Source organism: Sorex fumeus, unplaced genomic scaffold, assembly GCF_029834395.1.
Source record: "Sorex fumeus unplaced genomic scaffold, SorFum_2.1 ptg000061l, whole genome shotgun sequence".
NCBI classification, from domain to species: Eukaryota; Metazoa; Chordata; class Mammalia; order Eulipotyphla; family Soricidae; genus Sorex; species Sorex fumeus.
The window spans coordinates 26,665,367-26,686,602 of NW_026606118.1; the positions used below are offsets into that span (position 1 = coordinate 26,665,367).

At 44.5% G+C, this 21,236-nt stretch overlaps 1 protein-coding gene across 1 annotated transcript in view; it reads right to left on the minus strand.

Moving 5' to 3' along the window:
- The window catches only part of ECT2L (epithelial cell transforming 2 like), an 89,880-nt gene that overhangs the window by 43,654 nt on the left and 24,990 nt on the right, over window positions 1-21,236 (minus strand). The window contains 5 exon segments of the mRNA XM_056126288.1: window positions 1,951-2,079; window positions 6,804-6,972; window positions 11,428-11,563; window positions 14,059-14,227; window positions 15,451-15,703. Of these exon segments, the coding sequence (XP_055982263.1) occupies window positions 1,951-2,079; window positions 6,804-6,972; window positions 11,428-11,563; window positions 14,059-14,227; window positions 15,451-15,703 (856 nt within the window).

Below are 21,236 nucleotides of genomic sequence, written 5' to 3' on the forward strand. Positions count from 1 at the left end.
GCAGATAAAGCACTTGCTTTGCATGCTGCCAACCCCAGTGCAAATCCTCAGCACCACAGATCATTCCCAGAGTATCACAAGGTAGGGATCCCTGAGCACACAGCCAGGAGTAGTTCCTAAGTGGCCCCCATAAACAAAACCAAAAATCAAGTTGCTGAACATCCAGCAAATGGATAAGTTTGAAAATAATTATCCTGAGTGGAAGAATTCTGACTCAAACGATCATGTATAGTGAATGATTCTACTTATGGAAATAGTTTAAAATTCAAATTAATATGGAGTGAAACGAAGCAGAGTGGTGGTTTGCCTCGGGTTAAAGTTGGGGAGAATAAGCCTGTGAAATCTGAGGATGAAGAACTTTAAAATTCATAATTCCCCACAGAATGGGTTAAAGTTTAAAAGTCTAAGAATTTTAAACTCCTTGGGGCTGGAGCGATAGCACAGTGGGTAGGGCATTTTCCTTGCACGCGGCTGACCCGGGTTCGAGTCCCAGTGTCCCATATGGTCCCCTGAGCACTGCCAGGAGTAATTCCTGAGTGCAGAGCCAGGAGTAACCCCTGTGCATTGCCGGATGTGACCCAAAAAGCAAAAAAAAAAAAAAAAAAAAGAATTTTAAACTCCTTTTCCCCAACTTGTTTCACAACAGAAAAACAAAACAACTAAAGGAAGGCCAAAGCTATAGTACAGCAGGTAAAGTATTGCACATGGCTGACCTGGATTCGATTCTCTGCATCCCATCCAGTTCCCTGAGCCTGCCAGAAGCAAGCCCTAAGAACAGCCAAGTGTGGTCCCAAAACAAAACAAAAAAAACCAAAAATGTGTTTTTTTTGTATTCCAAGTTTTCCCTTCTAGTCATGAAATCAACTTTGAATTATTGTGACTGAGAGGTGACAGGAGACATGTAGTATTATGGGAGCAATCTCGTGATTATCCACCATACCTTTACAAAGCATGTAAGGTAAGGTAAAGGTAAAGGCCCTCCCGTTGATCGTCGATTTGCTCGAGCGGGCCCAGTAACGTCTCCATTGGAGACTTTGTTGTTACTGTGTCTGGCATATCGAATACTCTCGGTAGCTTGCCGGGCTCTCCGAGAGGGGCGGAGGAATCGAACTCGGGTCGGCCATGTTGGCCGCGTGTAAGGCGAACGCCCTACCCGCTGTGCTATCGCTCTAAATATTCTATCGTATTTCTCATTTTTCTTGTTCCAGTGTTTATTTAGAGAATCACAAATCCTGTGAGGTAAAGTATTGTTCTCATATCCGGGGGAGGAAAAGGGGGGCCAGGGTGAGGGGTTCAAAAACACTTGCTAAGGCCACACAGCCGAGATGGCTTGAGTGAGATTCAAACCTAGGTCTTTGATTACCAAGTTCATACTCGTCATTCTGCGGGTAACCAAACCCAGGAGGTAGAGGGTGGGGCGGTGCTGTAGGGCAGCAAGTTTGCTTGGACTGACCAGGTATGCTTTCTATTCTGGTCAGGCACTTTCTTTATATTGAGGAGACAGAACTTGGTATATTTCCTAGAAAGAAGGGGAAAAAAGGGCTGCTACTGCTGGCTTTTGCTGAGTGACTATTTCAGTAGGAACAAGTATTCCTGACCTTGAATTCAAATCCACTTCCCCCAAATGCCTAGTGCCCAAGAGACGGTACAGGGGCTAAGGCACTTGCCTTGCACGCCACCGACCCTAGTTCAAATTCCTGGCACCATATATGGTCCCTTAGAACCACCTGAGTCACTCCTGAGCACAGAGTCAGTAATAATCCCAGAGCACTAAAAGGGTATGGCTCAAACCCCCACCCAAATAATATTATAAGTAAATGCCTGAGTATGTGAAGTACCGAGAGAGAGTAAGTAAAAGTAAACTGAGGCTGAATCATCTGACCAGAGGAGTCTCACAAACTCACGAACTCTCATCCTAAAGCAGTAGGACCATTCGCTTTCAAAACTCACCTGATGCTCCAAGTGGTACAAAGAGATCCACATGACCCCCTTCTTCTTCAGGGACCACGTAGCTTCCTAGTTTCTCCCAGAAATCTCTCACTTCGGGCCGCAATACATTTTTAACACCAATTTCATAGCCTGGATGGGGTGGGAGTGGGCATGGGGGTGGGGGCGGGAAAGGAGAGTAGAATCCAAGCTGCATATTAGTTTGTCATATTATCATGCAGAATCTCCTGCCCCCACGCCAGGCTGTCTTCACCAGGGCACCTTGGATGGGGGCCGGTTGAGTTTCCCTCCCCGCCCCAAAGCAGAGCCTCGGCAGCCGAAAACCTCCAGAACCCAGTCACAGCCATGCTGAAGGCCACTCTCCACAAGCTCAGATGAGCCTCGCCATGAGGGAACCCACAGAGGAACCCAGGTATGCGGAACCCAGGGCTGAGATCTCCAAGCCTGCTCGGATGAGGACTGGGCCTCCTCCACCCAGATCCCCCATTTTCCAGTAGCTTGGCAGTCACACCCACAAACCGCCCCCAGCACCATGTAATCTCATCAATGACCAAGATCCCAGAGACTATAAAATAAAACTCCCAGAAGAGAGTGAAGCAGTATTTCCTTGCCCTCTTGGAGAGCCCAGCAAGCTACTGAGAGTATCCTGCCTGCATGGCAGAGCCTGGCAAGCTACCCGTGGCATATTCAATATGCCAAAAACAGTAAAAATAACAGATCTCATTTCCCTGACCCTGAAAGGGCCCCCAATATGCCACTGGGCTACACAATCATGCGACAGGGATGAATGGAGACACTACTGGCACCCGCTTGAGCAAATTGATGAACAACAAGATGACAAGTGACAAGTGACAATATTATCAAGCACAGAAACTTGGCACTTTGTGAAAATGCGACCACAATTCAGATAGCCAATGTGTGGGGCCAGAGGATGAACACAGGGGGCTTTGAATGGGAGCCTGCAAGCGTCAAGTCATGAGCTCAAATCCCAGAAGCACGACATGTGGTCCTAGTTGCTTTGCGCTCTGAGGCTGGCAGCTCTGCTGTGTGTGATGCCCAGAGCTGCAAGTGATTTTTGGTTGTGCCTCAGTCAGATATGTGTGAGCACAAAAAAAGGGGTGTGACCTTTCCTCCCCCAGACCACCACAAGTACAAAAAGGCATGCAAGCATCACAGCCGGGAAATGTAACCCTTGGGAGCACTGTATGAGCACCACAGCGACCCCTGGCAAGTACCGTAACAAAAACTTGTGTCTCCATTCTCCGGCAAGCATGTGTGCAAGCTCTGCCACTACAGCAATGCAACCTTGATGAGCACCCTGGCCAAGTATGCAAGCACCACAATGTGAGATGCAGTGCTCAGTGAGCATTACATCCAGGAGGGTGTGCCATCCTGCTCATAGCAAACAACAATGAAGGTAAGGGGAGAGAGAAGAAAAAAATTTTTAATGGCAAGCCAATTCCTGGAGGTACTTTAAAAGATGGTTCGATGGCTTAAGCAGTGCTTGGATAAGTGTAAGGTCATGAGTTTAATCCCCAGTGCCACCACATGCAGAGTGCCATCCTATCAGCTTCTGTTTCTAAGACCAAGATCTTCAGGCCACCCTCCTACCCCACTTCCTTGCTGCACCATGCTAGGGTCACAAGGGTCCCAGTGCCCTCAGACTCCCTCCCATTAAGGATTTCTCAGGCACTGCACGCTCAGGTTTAGAATAACGTGTTTCTCTTTGCATCCACTATGCAGCAGTGTGAAGCGGTACAGGGCTTAAAGTGGAGCTGAAGGTGGGTGGCTGGTGGGACTTGGGATTTTACAATCAAACTGGAGTACAAAAATAGTTCCTGCAGTGACCAATCAAAAACTAAGTCACTCGGAGCAGAAGGTCCTTAAGGTGGTGAATGTGTCAGAGATCCTTATTTGCTGGGCACGCTGGCCAAAGACCCAGAGTATCTGTGTGTGTTTATGACCTCTGCTGAAAGAGTCCAGATGATTTCGCATTCCCGAACCCCAGCCAGGGAATGAAGACAGAGTTAGCAAGGAAACCCGGCAGGTCAACATCTCTCCAGGTGAATGGAGTATGAGACAATTACAGTTTTGTGTGCTTGCTTCTGGGAAGCTGGGGGCTACACCCTGGTGATACTCAGGGGCTACTCCTGGTTTGGTGTTCAGGGGACCATGAGGGTCCAGGCTTAGAACCTGGGCTTCCCACAAACATATGCACTTATGCTTTGGGTTACCAAGCCTGCATTTTGTTTTGAAAACAAAAGCTTTCCAGAAAAATAACAGTTGTATCAAAGGACATTTCAGTTTTCTGACATTTTGTTATTGTTACTATTTTTTAAATTCATTTAATTAATTAATACAAAATTTGGGCTGGAGCAATAGCACAGTGGGTAGTGTGTTTGCCTTGCAAGCGGCCGACCCAGGTTCGATTCCTCTGCTACTGTCAGAGAGCCTGGCAAGATACTGAGAGTATCCCACCCACACAGCAGAGCCTGGCAAGATCCCCATGGTGTATTCCATATGCCAGAAACAGTAACAACATGTCTCACAATGGAGACGTTACTGGTGCCCGCTTGAGCAAATCGATGAACAATGGGAGGACAGTGCTACAGTGCAGTGCTACAATACAATATTTATTTATTTTAGTTTGGAGGCCACACCCAGCAGTGTTCTGGGCTCTATGCTCAGGGATCACTTCTGGCTTGGATCAGGGAACCATAAGTATGTCAGGACTCAAACCCAGGTGAGCTGAGTCAGGACAAAAGCTTTATCTACTGTGCTATGGCTCCAGCCCTGTGTTATTGTTACTATTATCAGTTTATTTGTTCTCGGGCCAAACCCAGCTGTGCTCATCATCTTCTTTCTCCCCAAGAACTTAGCTATTAAAATTTTTTTCAAAGATGGTCCAGAACTAATTGGCACCATCAGTCAATCCTTTCCTTTGTGAGAGAAGCCATTTAGGAGTATAAAGAATTTTGCTAATGTCCAGCGATTTATAGGTCTTGGTTTGCTGCTCTGAAAATTGCTTCCCTTTCATCAGCCTGAACAACTCTGGTGCCTTGCAGATTTCATCAGCAGAGGGAAGATTACCCACAGAATGGGCAAAAAATGTTTGCCAATCACTCGGATGCTATGACGAGGACCTCTAACTCAATCACCAAATCAAATAGACCAAATGAAAAATGGATAAAGGATAAGAAGAGTCATTGCTGTGGAAATGTTATATAAATGGCTAACAAGCATATGAAAGGAGCATAGCACCATGAACCATCAGAGAGAGGTAAGCCAAATACTCCCCACCCCCAAGTTACAAAATTATATGTGTGGATGGGGGCGTGAAGAAATTGGACCCCTTGCTCACAACTGGTCAGACTGCAAAGTGGTCCAGCTATTATGAAGTGCTTCCTCAAAATATTAAGAAGAGAAATCCTTGTGATCCTACTTCTGGATATGTAGCCAGAGGAACTGAAAGCAGAATTTCAGAGACAAAATTGCACACCCATGTGGAGAAGAGCAAGCTATATATCTGTCTGTTAATCTACTATCTGTATGTACATACAGTATACATATACATATATATGTTTTAGGGCCACACCTGGTGGTGCTCAGAGCTTACTCCTGGATTTATGCTCAGGGATGACTCCTAGCAGGCTCAGAGGACCATATAGGGTACCAGGGATCAAACCTAGATTGGCTGTGTGCAAGACAAATGCCCTACCTGCTGTACTACTGCTCTGGCTTCAGAGAAGAGCACTACTCACAAGGGCCATGGGGTAAAAGCAAGCCAAATCTCCATCACAGATGAAGGGATGGTTATAAGTAGGGCCCATGGGAGCACAAACATCTCACATGTAAGGCCCTGAATATGATTCCTAGCAATATTGGTGTGGTGTGGGGAGATAAACTGTGGTATATTCTTGAAATAGAATATTATTCAATGATTAAAACAAGGGAAGAATATCCAGTCACATGTTCCAGCTTAGATGGACGTTGAGGACATTAGAAAAATAAACTAATCACAAAAATTCAAGTACTATGTTATCACTGAGAATGAGACCAGTTGTAGTTACTGGTTTTGGCATATCGAATACACAGCGGATAGCTTGTCAGGCTCTTCCGTTCGGGCAGAATACTCTCGGTAGCTTGCCAGTCTTTCTGAGAGGGATTCCACGGGATGTCAAAAGACCGCGTGGCCGCCCACCTTCCAGATGGTCAGACTTCTTCGTCAAGATCATGAACGATCGGTTTGAGGCCCTTCTTGTTCCCGGAGCGAACAGATGCGATTGGACTACACTAGCACGCGACAGGGACAAATGGAGACGTTACTGGCACCCGCTCGAGCAAATCGACGACTAACGGGAAGTTAAGAGATTAAGTGATGTTATCACTAATATGAGATGGCTAAGGTGGTGACATCTTAGAGAAATAGAAAGTAAAGTAAAATAGTAAGTGGTCCCTAGGGGCTACAAGGATGGGGGCAAGGAGTGCTATTCTTTAATGGTGTGATGGTTGATTTTACCTGTCAACAGGATTGTGCCATAAGGACCCAGATAATTAGTCAAACATTATTCTGAGCATGTCTGTAAGGTTAAGGATGATATTAGTACCTGAGGAGGTAGATTCCATGAAGCAGATTACTCTCTCCGTTACAGGTGGACCTCATCCAATCACTCGAAGGATGGAAGAACAAAAAGGCGGACCCTCCCTTGACTACAAGGTCAATCGTACTGCTGGGATCAGGGGATCACAATATTCTCTCAGCAACCTGGCAATCAAATCCTACTCCAAAGGCCATTCATGAGGGCAAACATCAAGCCGGTTCAAAGTGGGATGTTCGACCCAATGCTCAGACTTACCTTGGAGTAAATTGACTTCTCTGCTATTTCCGTCGCTAAATATTCCCATGCTCGTTACCCTCTGTCCATCCAGAGCTTTGTCTATGAGATAAAGCAGGCTCTCCAGGGTTATGCCACTGTGATCATACACCAGAGAAATTATCCCTGCCCTCACACTGGCCACCAGCATCTAGAAGAGAGAAAAGTAAAGTGCTGGAACTCAAGACCATTGTTTTCAAGTATAGTTTGATCCAATACCATAGGAGGGAGGGCTGGAGAAATCATACAGTGGGTAAGGAGCTTTCTGAGCATGAAGCTGACCCAGGTTCGATCCCCAGCACCACATATGGTCCCGCAAGCAGCAACCAGGAGTGATCTCTGAGCACAGAGTCAAGAGTAGCCCTTAAGCACCACTAGGTTTGGTCCCAAAATACAGTAATAATGATAATAATAGCTACGTAATCTGATGTAATTATACAATCTATGGCTTTTATTATTTACAAGTTTAGGAGAAGTAAGAGAGTTTCCTTTTTTCATGATTTTATTTCTTTTTGAATCATAAGAGGAGAAAATCAAGTATTGTAACCCCTTCATTCAGAGCTACATTCTACTACAAAGTTAGGCCACTTCTGTCTTTTTGTCCTTATACACATCCATATACAGAGACTTTTAAAACTGAGGCGGCAGAATGATAGTATAGAGGGTAGGATGTTTGCCTTGTACACAGTCGACATGGGTTAGATCCCCAGCATTCCATATGGTTCCCCAAGCATGTCAGGAGTTATTTCTGAGCTCAAAGCCAGGAGCAACCCCTGAGTATCATTGGATGTGACCTCCCTGCCCCCAAAGAAGAGGAAATAATTTGGGGGCCAGGAAAGATAGCACAGAGGGTAGAGGTATTTGCCTTGCATGTGGTCAACCCAGGTTCAATCCCCGGCATCCCATACAGTTCCCCCCAAGAACTGCTGGGAGTAATTTCTGAGTGCAGAGCCAGGAGTAACCTCTGAGCACAGCCTGGTAAGGTAAAGGTAAAGGACTTGATCGAGCGGGCCCAGTAACGTCTCCATTGGAGACTTTGTTGTTATTGTGTCTGGCATATCGAATAGGTCACGGGGAGCTTGCCAGGCTCTGCCGTGCGGGCGAGATACTCTCGGTACCTTGCCGGGCTCTCCGAGAGGGGCAGAGGAATCGAACTCGGGTCGGCCATGTTGGCCGCTTGTGAGGCGAACGCCCTACCACTGTGCTATCGCTCCAGTCCTGGTATGATCAAGAAAAAAATAATTTTGCAATGAGTTTATGAAATGGATTTGAGGTTTTCCTCTTGTAAATTTTTGAATCATCAACACTGACTGTTGGAATATAGCTCCAAATATTTTAGGCTCAACATTGATTTGCCCTTCCCCCCTTGCCACGAGGAACTCAGGTTTATCACAGTGCTCCTGAGGCACTTCCATTCCATTGTGTTTATCTGTGAATTCTTCCCTATGCTCTCCTCCCCAACCAGTGAATCAGCTTTTCCCCTAATCAGACCCTGCAACTTGTAAGGTTAGATTCCTCAGAAATCTATGATTTTATATGTATGAGTGAAATATTGCCTTTCTCCTCTCCCTATGTCTTATGAATAGTCTACTTTAAAGCAATGCCCTTTTTGTATGGATACAGGAAGACCATTAACATTATGCTTTGTAATTTAGGATTTAATTGGCTTTGAATATTATTCACTTCCCGGACATCTGCTTTCTCGACCTAAGCCTCAGTTGCCCTTAGTTCCTAACACCCCAAAAGCAGGGTCCCGATGAGGGACTGAATGGACCCAGGGCCAGCGGTGAGCTACCCTGGCATCGAAATGGGCTAGGCCAAAGTGCCATGATTCTTAACTATAAGTTTAGAGTTTGATCATAGACAAATACTGTCATGATCCAAAAGTAATGATGAGACTAGGACCCTGCTAGGGATAAGAAAGACCATCTGGTCTGAGCACTGTAGTCTGAGATTGAGATGGCCCTACGAGAGCAATTCTATAAGTTTAAGGTATTTCTTTACTGTATCCATTCAAAATTATTTATATTATCTATGCTTATATGTTTGTTAGACAAGGAGAGGAGAAACACAGCCAGGGGAATCAGCTCTAGGGTGGATTGACCTGATAATGAGGATCTGTCCTAGAAGCGGATGTCCCCGAGGGAAAGAATTCTACCCCTACTGATTGTAATCGCACCTATGTGTAATTGTTACCCCAACCCCTCAAGCTTTGGGATTTAACTGTACTGTAAGAGTGGGCTGGGGGATCAGAATCCAGACTCCAGAGAAGGAGGATGAAGGGGGATTGAGAAGGAGAATGAAGTAGCATGGGGGAGGAAGAAGCAGGAGGAGAGGCAGAGGAGAGAGACAGGAGTGGATGGAGAGAGGATTGGAATAAACTGCAACTGACATGAACCAGCCCGGCCCTCGTTCCTTCCCTTGCCTGCCCATCGCCATCGACCTCCCGGGGTAGGGGAAGTGGCATGAGACTACCGAACGCTGGCGGCGGGACAGATAGACCGTTGCTGCTGTCTTTTTTGAGTTTACACAACTGACATAAATATTTTTCATTAAAATAAATTTTAAACCCACTACTCTTTGAATCCAACAACCAAGTGCGTTTTCCATTGGGCAAAGTTTACCATTGGCAATGGACTGGATGTGAAGTCACTGAAATTAATCTTTTATCCCAAACTTTAGGTCAGTTGGTGAGTTATTACTTGGCTTCATTAATCACATTTTACTTCAATCACATTCATACTCAATAAGGGTCATATAAGAAAGACAAAGCAGAAGATGGACTTATTTACCCACCCACTCCATGATACCAATTATCCTCTGTACCAGCATGTTGTGGGAATTCTGTGACACGCAAGATCAAAACTCTGATTTTTTGTTCATGTAGTTTTACTAAATTGTCAGCTGTAAACCATCAAAGTGAATCTTAAGATGTCAAGAAAGAGATCTTATATCTTGGGAATAATCATTTTGGTACAAGTAAGAATTTTTCTTTATTTTTTTAAAAATTTTTAATTTTAATTTTTTATTAGTGAGACACCATGAAGTATAGTTGTAGACTTACAAATTCAAATTTTTGTGCTTAGGTTTCAATTATATAATGATCAAATACCCATCCCTCCACCAGTGCCCATTTCCCACCACCATGGATCCCAATGTCCATTCCCCCCTCCCCCCATCCCACCCTCCCTCTGTGGCAGGGCATTCCCTTTTGTTCTCTCTCTCCTTTTGGGTGTTGTGGTTTGCAAATGAGGCACTGAGTGGCAGTCATGTTTGGTCTATAGTCTACTTTCAGCATGTTTCTCCCATCCTGGGAGGATCCTCCCAACATCCTTTATTTGGTGCTCCCTTCTCTATCTGAGCTCCCTTTTCCCCTAGCATGTGTGGCTGGCCTCCAAGCCATGGAGCAAAATTCCTGGTACTAATCTCGGCCAAGTAACAATTTTTCTTAAGAGAACTTTCTTTTTTTCCATTTTTTTTTTCAGTTTTTGAGACACATCCAACGGGAAACTGGGGAATACTGGTACTGGGAAACGTACACTGGTGAAGGGATGGGTGTTGGAACACTGTATAACTGAACCGTAATCAGGAACAGCTTTGTAAGGGTCTATCTTATAGTGATTTTATTAAAAAAGTGAAAAAAAATCCCTATAATAAAATTGTATTTACAGCTATCTATTATATTACATATATAATAAATATATAACTATACGCTTTTTCTTTACTCTAGAGGAACCACATCCAGTGATGCTCAAAGGCTTATTATTTGCAGGAAAGGGAAGAGTGTCACTCCTAGGGGTGCTTGGGGAACCATGTGGTGTCAGGGGAATCTGGAGCTTTCACATGCAAATATGTACACAAGCCCTGTGCATATGTGTATACATGCATGTTCCCCACACATATCCTGTGGTGTGGGGGCTGAAATCCAGAACCTCACATATACAGGACCCAATTTCACTGCAGGGCTTCATCCTCATCCTTGGCCCCTCTTATCTGCATCATCTGAGGTTTTCCATGGTGTTATTAAATTCTCTGGGCACTCCAAATAATTTTTAATATAATTCTTAATAAATTCACATCTTTTTGGATTCAGTGAAAGAATTTCAATTCAATAAGGTTTTGTCGTTGTTGCCTGTTATAGGGCCAACCCCAACTATGCTCAAGGCTTTCTCCTGGCTCTGTACTCAGGGACCACTCCTGGTGGTGCCAGGGATCAAACTGAGGTCGGCTATGTACAAGGCAAGTGACTTAATCCCAGTACTATCTCTCCAACCCCATATTTCTCATTTTAGAAGTTTGGGGGTTGGAGATTTGGAGATATGACTCAGCTGGAGAGCACATACCTCAAATGTGGGCCTTGATGTTGATCCCCAGCACTGCAGCGCACACGCACGCACGCACGCGCGTGCACGCACACACACACACACACACACACACACACACACACACACACACTTTTTTTGGGTCTCTTTATATTCACTTCAATCAGTTCACTGTTCCTTGAGGAGAAGGATCACTTGCATACACGTAACGGCCCAGAGATTGTTCTCCTTCCTCTAAAAAAAAAATCCTGGTTGGCAAAGGGCTGATTCCCCACGCATGCTACCTCATGGGCGGGAATCCGAGATGAAATGACTATCAGGTGTGGAGAGCTTGTGCGAGAGGTGCTGTCGTCACTCGGAGAAAGCCCTCGCCAGCTGCTATTCAATAAAGGGTAGGAACGGCTTCCAGAGACATTGCTTCTAAAAACAAGAAGGAAGAACAGCAAAGTCTTCATTTGCTCTTTAGATATTACTCTGTGAGTACCACTGCGTTCTCTGGGCCTCTCAGTTGTTGATAAGGCAGCCACTCTCTTACTCTGTCCCTGGGGGTTTGGGGAACAACCACAAATGGGATTTGGGCAGGTTGGGTCAAAACTGCTTTGGGGGCATCACCTCCTCTAGGTGGGGCAAGATGACAAGTTTCTCAGAATTTACTTGGCTTCTGTGAAACAAGACCATGGCAGCCACACACTTAATGGCTAACCATGAATTATTAAAAAAGAGCATAGCGGGGGTATGGTGCCGCCAGCAGGTCAATCTGTACCTGTGAGGCGAGTGCATCAGCAGCCTCATGGCGCCTTCAGACTTAAAGATACCCCAAAATTGCAGCTGTGCCTTTGGCCAGACCCAAAAAACTTGGGGCAAAGTTTACCAAGAAAGTAAATGGCCAAAAGTTAGGTATGTGGGAAACACACGCACAAACCACCTCTGGCTCAGCTATATAATTAGAGGCATGACCTCTCTTGTTCCTGATTGAACTGCTAAATGGCCATGATCCCAGAGACTCAGAAACAAATCTCAAAACCCAGCGGCTTTTGGCAGAAATGCTTCCTGTCCCTGCAGTAGGTTACCAGTGCTGAGCTAACCCAGGTGGGAATAGGTTTCGTGCCTTGGCCTGTTCCCCTGGGCGGCCCGGTGGCCATCATCCTCCAGAGGCCATTGGACACTCAGGCTTGGGCCCATAGTCACGGAACTTGTTGGGCCTCATGGGATGGGGGTGGAGCCGGGCCTGTCCTCCCCACCCCAACGAGACCCCAAGTCATCGCCCACGAACGGTCTCTCTGGCTTCTGATCAAGCCGCTTAACAGCCATGATCCCAGAGACTCAGAAACAAATCTCGAAACCCAGTGGCTTTTGGCAGAAATGCATCCAGACCCAGCAGTAGGTTACTGTCACCGGGCCACCCCAGGGGGGAAAGGGTGTTGTCCCTCCACCTGCTCCCCCTTGACAGCTCAGTGGCCATCATCCTCCAGTGGCCATTGGACAGTCAGGTCTCGGCCCGCAGTGACAAAACTTGTTGGGCCTCATGGGATGGGGGGATGGGGGGGCGGGACTGTCCTCCCCACCCCAACGAGACCCCAAATCATCGCCCCCAAACAGCTTCTCTGGCTCCTGATCAAGCTGCTCAATGGCCATGATCCCAGAGACTCAGGAGCAAATCTCGAAACCCAGTGGCTTTTGGCAGAAATCCCTCCAGATTTAAGTGTTAAAATTTTGGAATTTCAAAATCACATGGCCCTACTGCAGCCACATGACATTATATGTTATTCATAACCAGCAATAGAACACAAATTGTCTACTGTTGCCCTTTCAGCAGATCTGAGTGTTGGGGTAAAATCTCAAATAATAATGGTGGGTTTGGTGATGAAATATTGAATGTGATCAAAGTAGAGAGAGAGTAATGTGGAAATCATCTGCCCCACAGGTAGGGTGAGGGTGTAAGATGGGGGTATACTGGGGTTTTTGGTGGTGGAGAATGGGCACTGGTGAAGGTACGGGTGTTTCATTGTATGACCGAGACTTAAACCCGAAAGCTTTGTAACTGCTTTCATGGTGATTCAATAAATAAAATTATAAAAAATGGGAAAAAAAGTAAGGTGGAGTTCATACACAATTCAATCAGCTAATCAGTGGCTGAATAAATAGCAGTACTCCTACATTAAAAAAAGAAAAAGGAAGGAGCATAGTATGTGGTCAACCTGTGTTCAATCCCCAGCATCCCCAAATGGTCCCTCAAGCACTGCCAGGAGTAATTCCTGAGTGCAGAGCCAGGAGTAATCCCCTGAACATTACTAGGTATGACCCTCTCCCTCAAAAAAAACAAAAACAAAAGGTGCATCAAAGGGCCTGAGAGATAGTACAGGGCATAGGGCCCTTGCTTTGCATGCAGGTAGCCCCAGTTTTATCTGTGGCGCTGTGTATGATCCCCCAAGTACAGCTAGATATGATCCTTGAGTACAGAGCCAGAAGTAATCCCCGAGTACTGCTGGGTAGGTGAAGGTGTGGCCCCAAATTAGAAGGAGCATCTAAGGGATCATTAGGGCCTTACAGTTTTCTGAGTAATGCCTTCACTTCCTTCCACAATCTCCCCGACCCCATAGTATTATCAATACACTTATTCTTTAAGACACAGTTTTCTGAAAAATGTTTTGTTCATTAACTTGCTACAGGAAAATCTCCCAATATTAACAAGATGGCCTCTGCAGAATTACGAATAAGTGAGACCTCAAATTCAGATGCTAGCTACTTCCCTCTTCAAAAAAGCATGTTCAAAACCCCTGTCCCCAAAGCTTGTAGCACTGCTACTATCGCTCATTCACGGAAGAGATATCATTTAAGACCCCTGCATGTGTTCTAGAGGGGTCCTTGGAATCATGCAATGCTCTTTGGGCTTTGGGAGATGAAGGTTGTCCTACCTCCAGGGCAGTGCCTCCAAGGATGCCAGAACGAGCTGTTTCTCCAAAGCTTCATGCAGACCTTGCCGATCCCACGCAGGCTGGGAGAGCCATGGTTGGCTTTTGGAGTGGAGCAATCTGGAGCAGCAGGTTCCGCTGGACCAAGGGGGCCGGCCTTTGAATAACTTCTCTGAAAAGCAAGCAGTGGCTGACTGGGCTGGAGGACGATGTCCACATAGATAAAGGTAGCAGCAACAGAAGTTGCAGACATTCCACATGCCACATGCCAATCATGTGTCATTCTCACAGCCTCTGCAAGCCACTGGGCATTTCAGGCCAAGAAACAAAGCTCAGGAAACAGGCAATTCCTTGCTGGTGGAAACCAATCCAACGTTAGACTGCACAGCCTTTTCTGCCCTTCTCCTGGGCTTCAAGTCGTTTCCCATTGATTAGGCTCTCACAGAGGGTGAATCAGTGTTTAAAGGAACAAAGAAAGGTTGGGGAGGGGGTTCAAATTCACTTTTGTTGACTGCTTTTATCCACAGCAAACAGCCATTCTCTCCTCACCCCCAATTAAAAAAATATTGATAATAGTACAAAACTTTTATGAATATCAGCATACACATTAAGCTCACCCTCAAAGGCCATTTCTCTTAAATAGGAGAGTGTATAGGAGGTCAGGTGCTTGCCTTGCAAGTGGCATTATCAGGGTTTGGATCCCCTGGACCCTATGGGGTCCCCCAAGCATAGCAGAGATCACCACTGAACCAAGAGCCAAGCAAAACCTCTGACTATCACCAGGTGAGGCTCAAGGAAAACACAAAGTTCAATTCTGCCATTTCCCACAATCTCTTTATGCCATTCTTCCTGTTACTACCTTCATTTTCCCTCCATTTTCACTAATTCAAATTTTTGTATCTTAAAAATAGGTATTTGCTTTTTGCTGTGTTCATAAGTCCTCTTTTTTCCCCTATGTTGCTCTTATAAACCTGAGAGGAACTAGGGCTAAAATCGAGGTATGATATATATATATTTGCTTTTGGGGTCACACCCGGCGATGCTCAGGGGTTTCTCCTAGCTCTGCACTCAGGAATTACTCTTGGTGGTGCTCAGGGGACCATATGGGATTCTGGGAATTGAACCTAGGTTGGCAGCGTGCAAGGCAAACGCCCTACCCGCTGTGCTATCACTCCAGCACCGAGGTATGTTATAATTTTAACTGAAGAATTGTTTTTCTTATTCATCAACTAGAATTATGTAGTGAAAGAAAATTAGAACTTGTTCTGACTATTCTTTAGAGAAGTACAACCTACATGGCATTTCAGAAAAAAATTGTACCTGTAGAGATTTGTGTGTACATTCAGTTATATCTACAAAACTTGGCTAAGAAAGAAGGTTTTCAATTCCACTCACTCTTACGCAGTGCAATGTTCTCCCAAATTATTTTCCTCAGGCACTTTTCTCTTTGTCTCTCCTGTAGCTCCTCATCTCCTGCTTTGGGCTCATTCAAGGTCCCATAAATAGCAGCAGCTTCCCGAGGTGTTAGCCAGTCTAAGCTGGACACACAAGCAATGTAATGATGCTTCCAAGCACCATACTCTTTATCTGTTGGTGTATAGGGCAGGAACCACCCAAACTTGATGCACTTGGGCATCCATAAACAATCCTTCAGAAAAAAGAAAAGAAGAAAAATATGAGTTTTTAAAAAATAAGGGATGGGGCTGGAGCAATAGCACAGCAGGTAGGGTGTTTGCCTTGCACGCGGCTGACCCAGGTTCGATTCCCAGCATCCCATGTGGTCCCCCAAGCACCGCCAGGAGTGATTCCTGAGTGCATGAGCCAGGAGTAACTCCTGTGCATCGCTGGGTGTGACCCAAAAAGAAAAAAAAAAGAAAAGAAAGGGGGGGAGTTTAGAAACTTTGCATGCAGCTGATTTCATTCTGATTCTGGGCATCATATATTATATCCACTCTTAGCAATGCCAGGAGTAATTCCTGAGCAGAGTCAGAAGGAAGACCTGAGCACAGCCAGGTGTGGCCCAAATCCCTACCCCACCCTGAAATATTTTTAAGTACAGTTTCCTAAAACTCATGTTTTCAAGTACATGAAGCGGGTAGGGTGTTTACCTTGCAAGAGGCCAACATGGCCGACCCAAGTTCAATTCCTCCGCCCCTCTCAGAGAGCCCGGCAAGCTACCAAGAGTTATCTCGCCCGCACAGCAAAGCCCGTGATATATTCGATATGCCAAAGACAGTAACAATTGTCACAGTGGAGACATTACTGGGCCCGCTCCAGCAAATCGATGAACAACAGGAGGACAGTGACAGTGACAGTGACTATATTGAGATTCTGGGTTACTTATTTCTTGGTTTTGTTTAGTTTTTTGTTTGATTTGGTTTGTGGCCACACCTGGAGATGCTCAGGAGTTACTCTTGGCTTTGCATTCATGAATAAATTACTCCTGGTGGTACTCAGAGGATCATATAGAATGTGAGTGATCAAACTCAGGTCTGCCACGTGCAAGGCAAATGCCCTACCCACTGTACTATTGCCCCTATGTTGAGATTTCTAGGAAATTGGCTTGCTCTCTAAACTTGACTTTGAGAAATAAGAAACATGCATATTCGATAGGAAAAAATTCTTTGATGAACATCTATATTTAGATGTGAATATAGGCATTGCTCTCTGGATTTTATAGTCTCTGAGTCTTGGCCGTTGATGGGATTACACGGCTATAAAATCCATCTCCCGGACGAGAACAGTGCAGTCTGCCCCCGCGCCTGGCTGTTCCCCGCCGGGGCCGGTTGGAGGGGAGCGGGTTGAGCTTTCCTCCCCGCCCCGACCAGGGCTCTGGCAGCCGAAGACCTCCAGGACCAGCCACCACCATGCTGAGACCACTCTCTTATCAGAACATCTTTTATGACATCTTATTATCTCATTCCTACTTTGGACAAACTTGCAGGCTATCGAATGTAGCCTGCCCACAGGGCAGAGTCTGGCAAACTCCCCGTGGCTTACCAAATATGCCAAATACCAGTAACAATGTTGGGTCTCATTCTCCTAAAGAGCTTTGAATATAATCTCAAGGTTAGGATGAAAGAGACGTTACTGGGGCCTGCTCGAGGCAATCGACGAATAACAGGATGATGAAATGAAATGAAAAATAGGCATTGCTCATCTTTATACCCTTATCCAGTGTGCCCGTAGCATTTGATCACTTTACCTCTATAGCCTGAGAATTCTATTTCTAACAATGGTGCTATAAGTAGTTTGCTCTAGACCAACCCTCCAACTGAGAATTTTGATCTATGTGATCCAAGATGTGACCAGTTTTGATATATGAGAACAGCAAAGTTCATGTGGTTCAATCTAACCAAACATAGTAAAAATATTTTTTAAATGTTGAAAGACAAGGCAGAGATATCAGCATTACAAGCACTGATTTGAACAAGGCAGAGAAAATGTAAGCTCAAGAGAAAGGTCTGACTGACATTTGTATCACATTTGGTAGCTTCAAGATCAATCTTAAGCAGAGAAACAACTAAAAATTATGGCTACAAAGTTTAGAAGCAATAAAGGATTTTAGATATTCTCACAAGGAAGAGTAAATAATTGAAATTCATGACCCTCTAAAGAGTGCAGATCAATATCACATTAGACTTTCCATTGAGATCCTCTTTGGTTAGCATATGAGGCATTAAAGAAATTATCGTGTGAACTGAGACTAGTGTTGGAATATCTCATTTCCTGATTGAATTTAGGTGACCTGTTTCTAACCTAACCAACTGCCAGGAGCAAAGTAAATTATTTCTGGAGGAAAAAATAAACAACAACATCCAGAAATTCAAATTATCATATGAACCAGCAGTGAAGAATTTTAGACATTCAGTATCTGGTACTCAATCAAAAATAATCAGGAACACCAAAAGAGAACTGTTTGTTTCTTCTTTTGGCTGTTAGCAAATAGAGAAAGATCCTCAGAAGAGACTATTAAGACATTATAATTATCAGGCATGAACTTTAAAAAAAACCTATAATTAATATGTCTAAGAAATTAAATAACTGGGTGGAAAGTTTTGGCAAAAGGATAAAAATCAACATTCTAAAACTGAAAAATATAATAACTAGAATTTAGAACTCAATGGTTGGGTTTAAGAAAAAAATTAGAATCCAGCTAAAAAGATAATTAGTGAACTGAAAGGCTGGAAGAAAATACAGACTGAAATATTGAAGCAGAGAGATGGAAAATACATATAAGAAAACATGAACTTAATAGTCCACAGAAAATTAGGAATATATACAAGCACTGGAATCCCAGGAAGAAAAGAGATAGTGGAGCAGAAGCAATATGTAGAGAAATTATGTCAGGGGCATTTTCAAAATTAAGAAATAGAGGGAAATGGGCACTGGTGGAGGGATGGGTATTTGATCATTGTATAATTGAAACCCAAGCACAAAAATTGGTAAGTCTGCAACTGTACCTCATGATGTCTCACTAATAAAAATTTTTAAAAAATAGAATGCATTAAATCTCAGATTTAGGGACTGAAGAGATAGCTCCATGAACTGGGGTATGTGCTTCATATGATGGAGTCCCCCAGGTTCCAACTCTGAGCAATGCAGGGGACGATCCCTGAGCATGGGCTGGGAGTAGGCCCTGAGCCCTACCAGTGTTACTCAAAATAAAAACAAAAATCAAAAACAAATAAATATAATAAATCTGATTTAAAACCCAGTCAAAAACATAAAACAAGAAAAAGAAAAATATACCCATACATGGGCCGGAGCAATAGCACAGCGGATGGGGCATTTGCCTTGCAAGCAGCCAACATGGCCAACCCAAGTTCGATTCCTCCGCCCCTCTCGGAGAGCCTGGCAAGCTACCGAGAGTATCTCTCCCGCATGGCAAAGCCTGGCAAACTACCCATAACATATTTGATATGCCAAACACAGTAACAACTGTCACAATGGAGACATTACTGGGCCTGCTTGAGCAAATCGATGAACAGCGGGAGGACAGCGACAGTGACAGTGATACCCATACATGCATGAGAACACATGTACATACCCCCCCCAAGTACATCATAATAAAATTGCTAAAGATAAGAAGTGAAAATGAAATCTCCAGTCTGCTCAGACAGGCATGTGTGATCACAGAGACTGACGTGTGCAATCCTTAAAGATGTAGTAGCTCTGCAGCAGGAGTCTCACTACAACAGAAATATCTCCTTGTAAACTGTAGCACTGTAGCACTGTCCTCCTGTTGTTCATCAAATTGCTCCAACGGTCCCAGTAATGTCCTACAGCTAATTGTGAGACTTGATGTTACTGTGTTTGGCAAATTGAATACATCACAGGTAGCTTGCCAGGCTTTGCCATGTGGGTGAGATAGTCTCAGTAGCTTGCCAGGTTCTCTGAGGGGTGGAGGAATCGAATCAGGCCGGCCACGTGCAAGGCAAACACCCTACTGCTGTGCTATTGCTCCAGCCCGAGCAATAGCGCCTAGTAAACAAGTATATGATTATCGACGCAATTCCCAGTGAGCACAACTAGAATAGACAGAGCACCACAACTGAATGTGACTCCCAATCATTGCAGTAACAGCATCAAAGAGACAGGAAGCAGGGGTGGAAGGTTGTGTGTGGAGAAACAATCATGCAACCCATGACTTTTCACAAAGGACTGTAGCACTGTACAGTCCTCCCGTTATTCATCGATTTGCTCAAGCATGCACTAGTAACATCTCCATTGTGAGACTTGTTGTTATTGTCTTTGGCATATCAAATACTCCATGGGAACCTTGCCAGGCTCTGCTGTGCAGACAGGATATTCTCAGTAGCTTGCTGGACTCTCTGAGAGGGATGGAGGAATTGAAACCAGGTCGGCTACATGCAAGGCAAATGCACTACCCACTGTGCTATCGCTCCAGAGGATAAAGGACACAGAGGATAATGTAATATTTCCATATATATGTATACACACATACACACACACACACACACACACACACACACACACATATATATATATATATATATATATATATATATTTAACTGCTAAAGCCCAGAGAAATACCTCAATGCATGCTTTATACGCAGGAGGGCCAATTCTCAGCACCCCTATGGTTCCCTGAGCACCACCAGAAGCAATTCTTAATACAGAGCCAGGAGTAGCCCTTGTAAACTGCAGTATATATATGCCCCCCTGCTTGGGATGTGTCTCAGTGGTAAAGCACATGCCTTGCATCTGTGAGGCCCCTGCACCACATGAAATTAAAATGAAAGAAATTTAACTGCTAACCTAGAATTCAAATTCCCACTGAAAATGGTCTTCACACATGGAAGCAAAACATTTTCACACAAACAAAAGGTAAGAGGGAATCTGTCAGCAGCAGATCACACTAAAAAACAAAACTATTACAAAGACTCCATAGGCAAATAATCCTAAATAGAAACTCTAATAGAGAAGAACGAAAAGAACAACAGAAAAGTAATGTTGTGGCTACTTACAAACAAATATGAACGATACAAAACAAAAGCCGTGTGTCTGCGACGGAGCACATGCTTCACATATAAGAGGCCTACGGTTGTTCCAGACTCCAAAATAAATAAAGAGTCTGTAAGAGTCTTGGGCTGGAGCGATAGCACAGCGGGTAGGGCGTCTGCCTTGCACGTAGCCAACATGGCCGACCCGAGTTCGATTCCTCCGCCCCTCTCGGAGAGCCCGGCAAGCTACCGAGAGTATTCGATATGCCAGACACAGTAACAACAAAGTCTCCAATGGAGACATTACTGGGCCCGCTCGAGCAAATCGACGATCAACGGGAGGGCCTTTAAGAGTCTTGTAAACTTAGTACTTTAAAATATATTCTTGGTCCTCAAAAAAGAAATATAAATGTCCAAGTCACATGAAAAAATGCTCTACATCACTAATCATCAGAAAGATGCAAATCAAAGCAATAAGATATCATCTCACACTACAGAGACTGGCACACATCAAAAAGAACAAGAGCAACCAGTGCTGTGAGAAAGGAACTCTCATTCATTGTTGATGGGAATGCTGACTCGTCCAGCCATTTTTGGGAAAACAATATAGGTACTTCTCAAAAAACTAGAAATTGAGCTTCCATATGACCCAGCAGTACTACTTCTATATATATATATATATATAGAATATATAGTATATATTATATATCTAT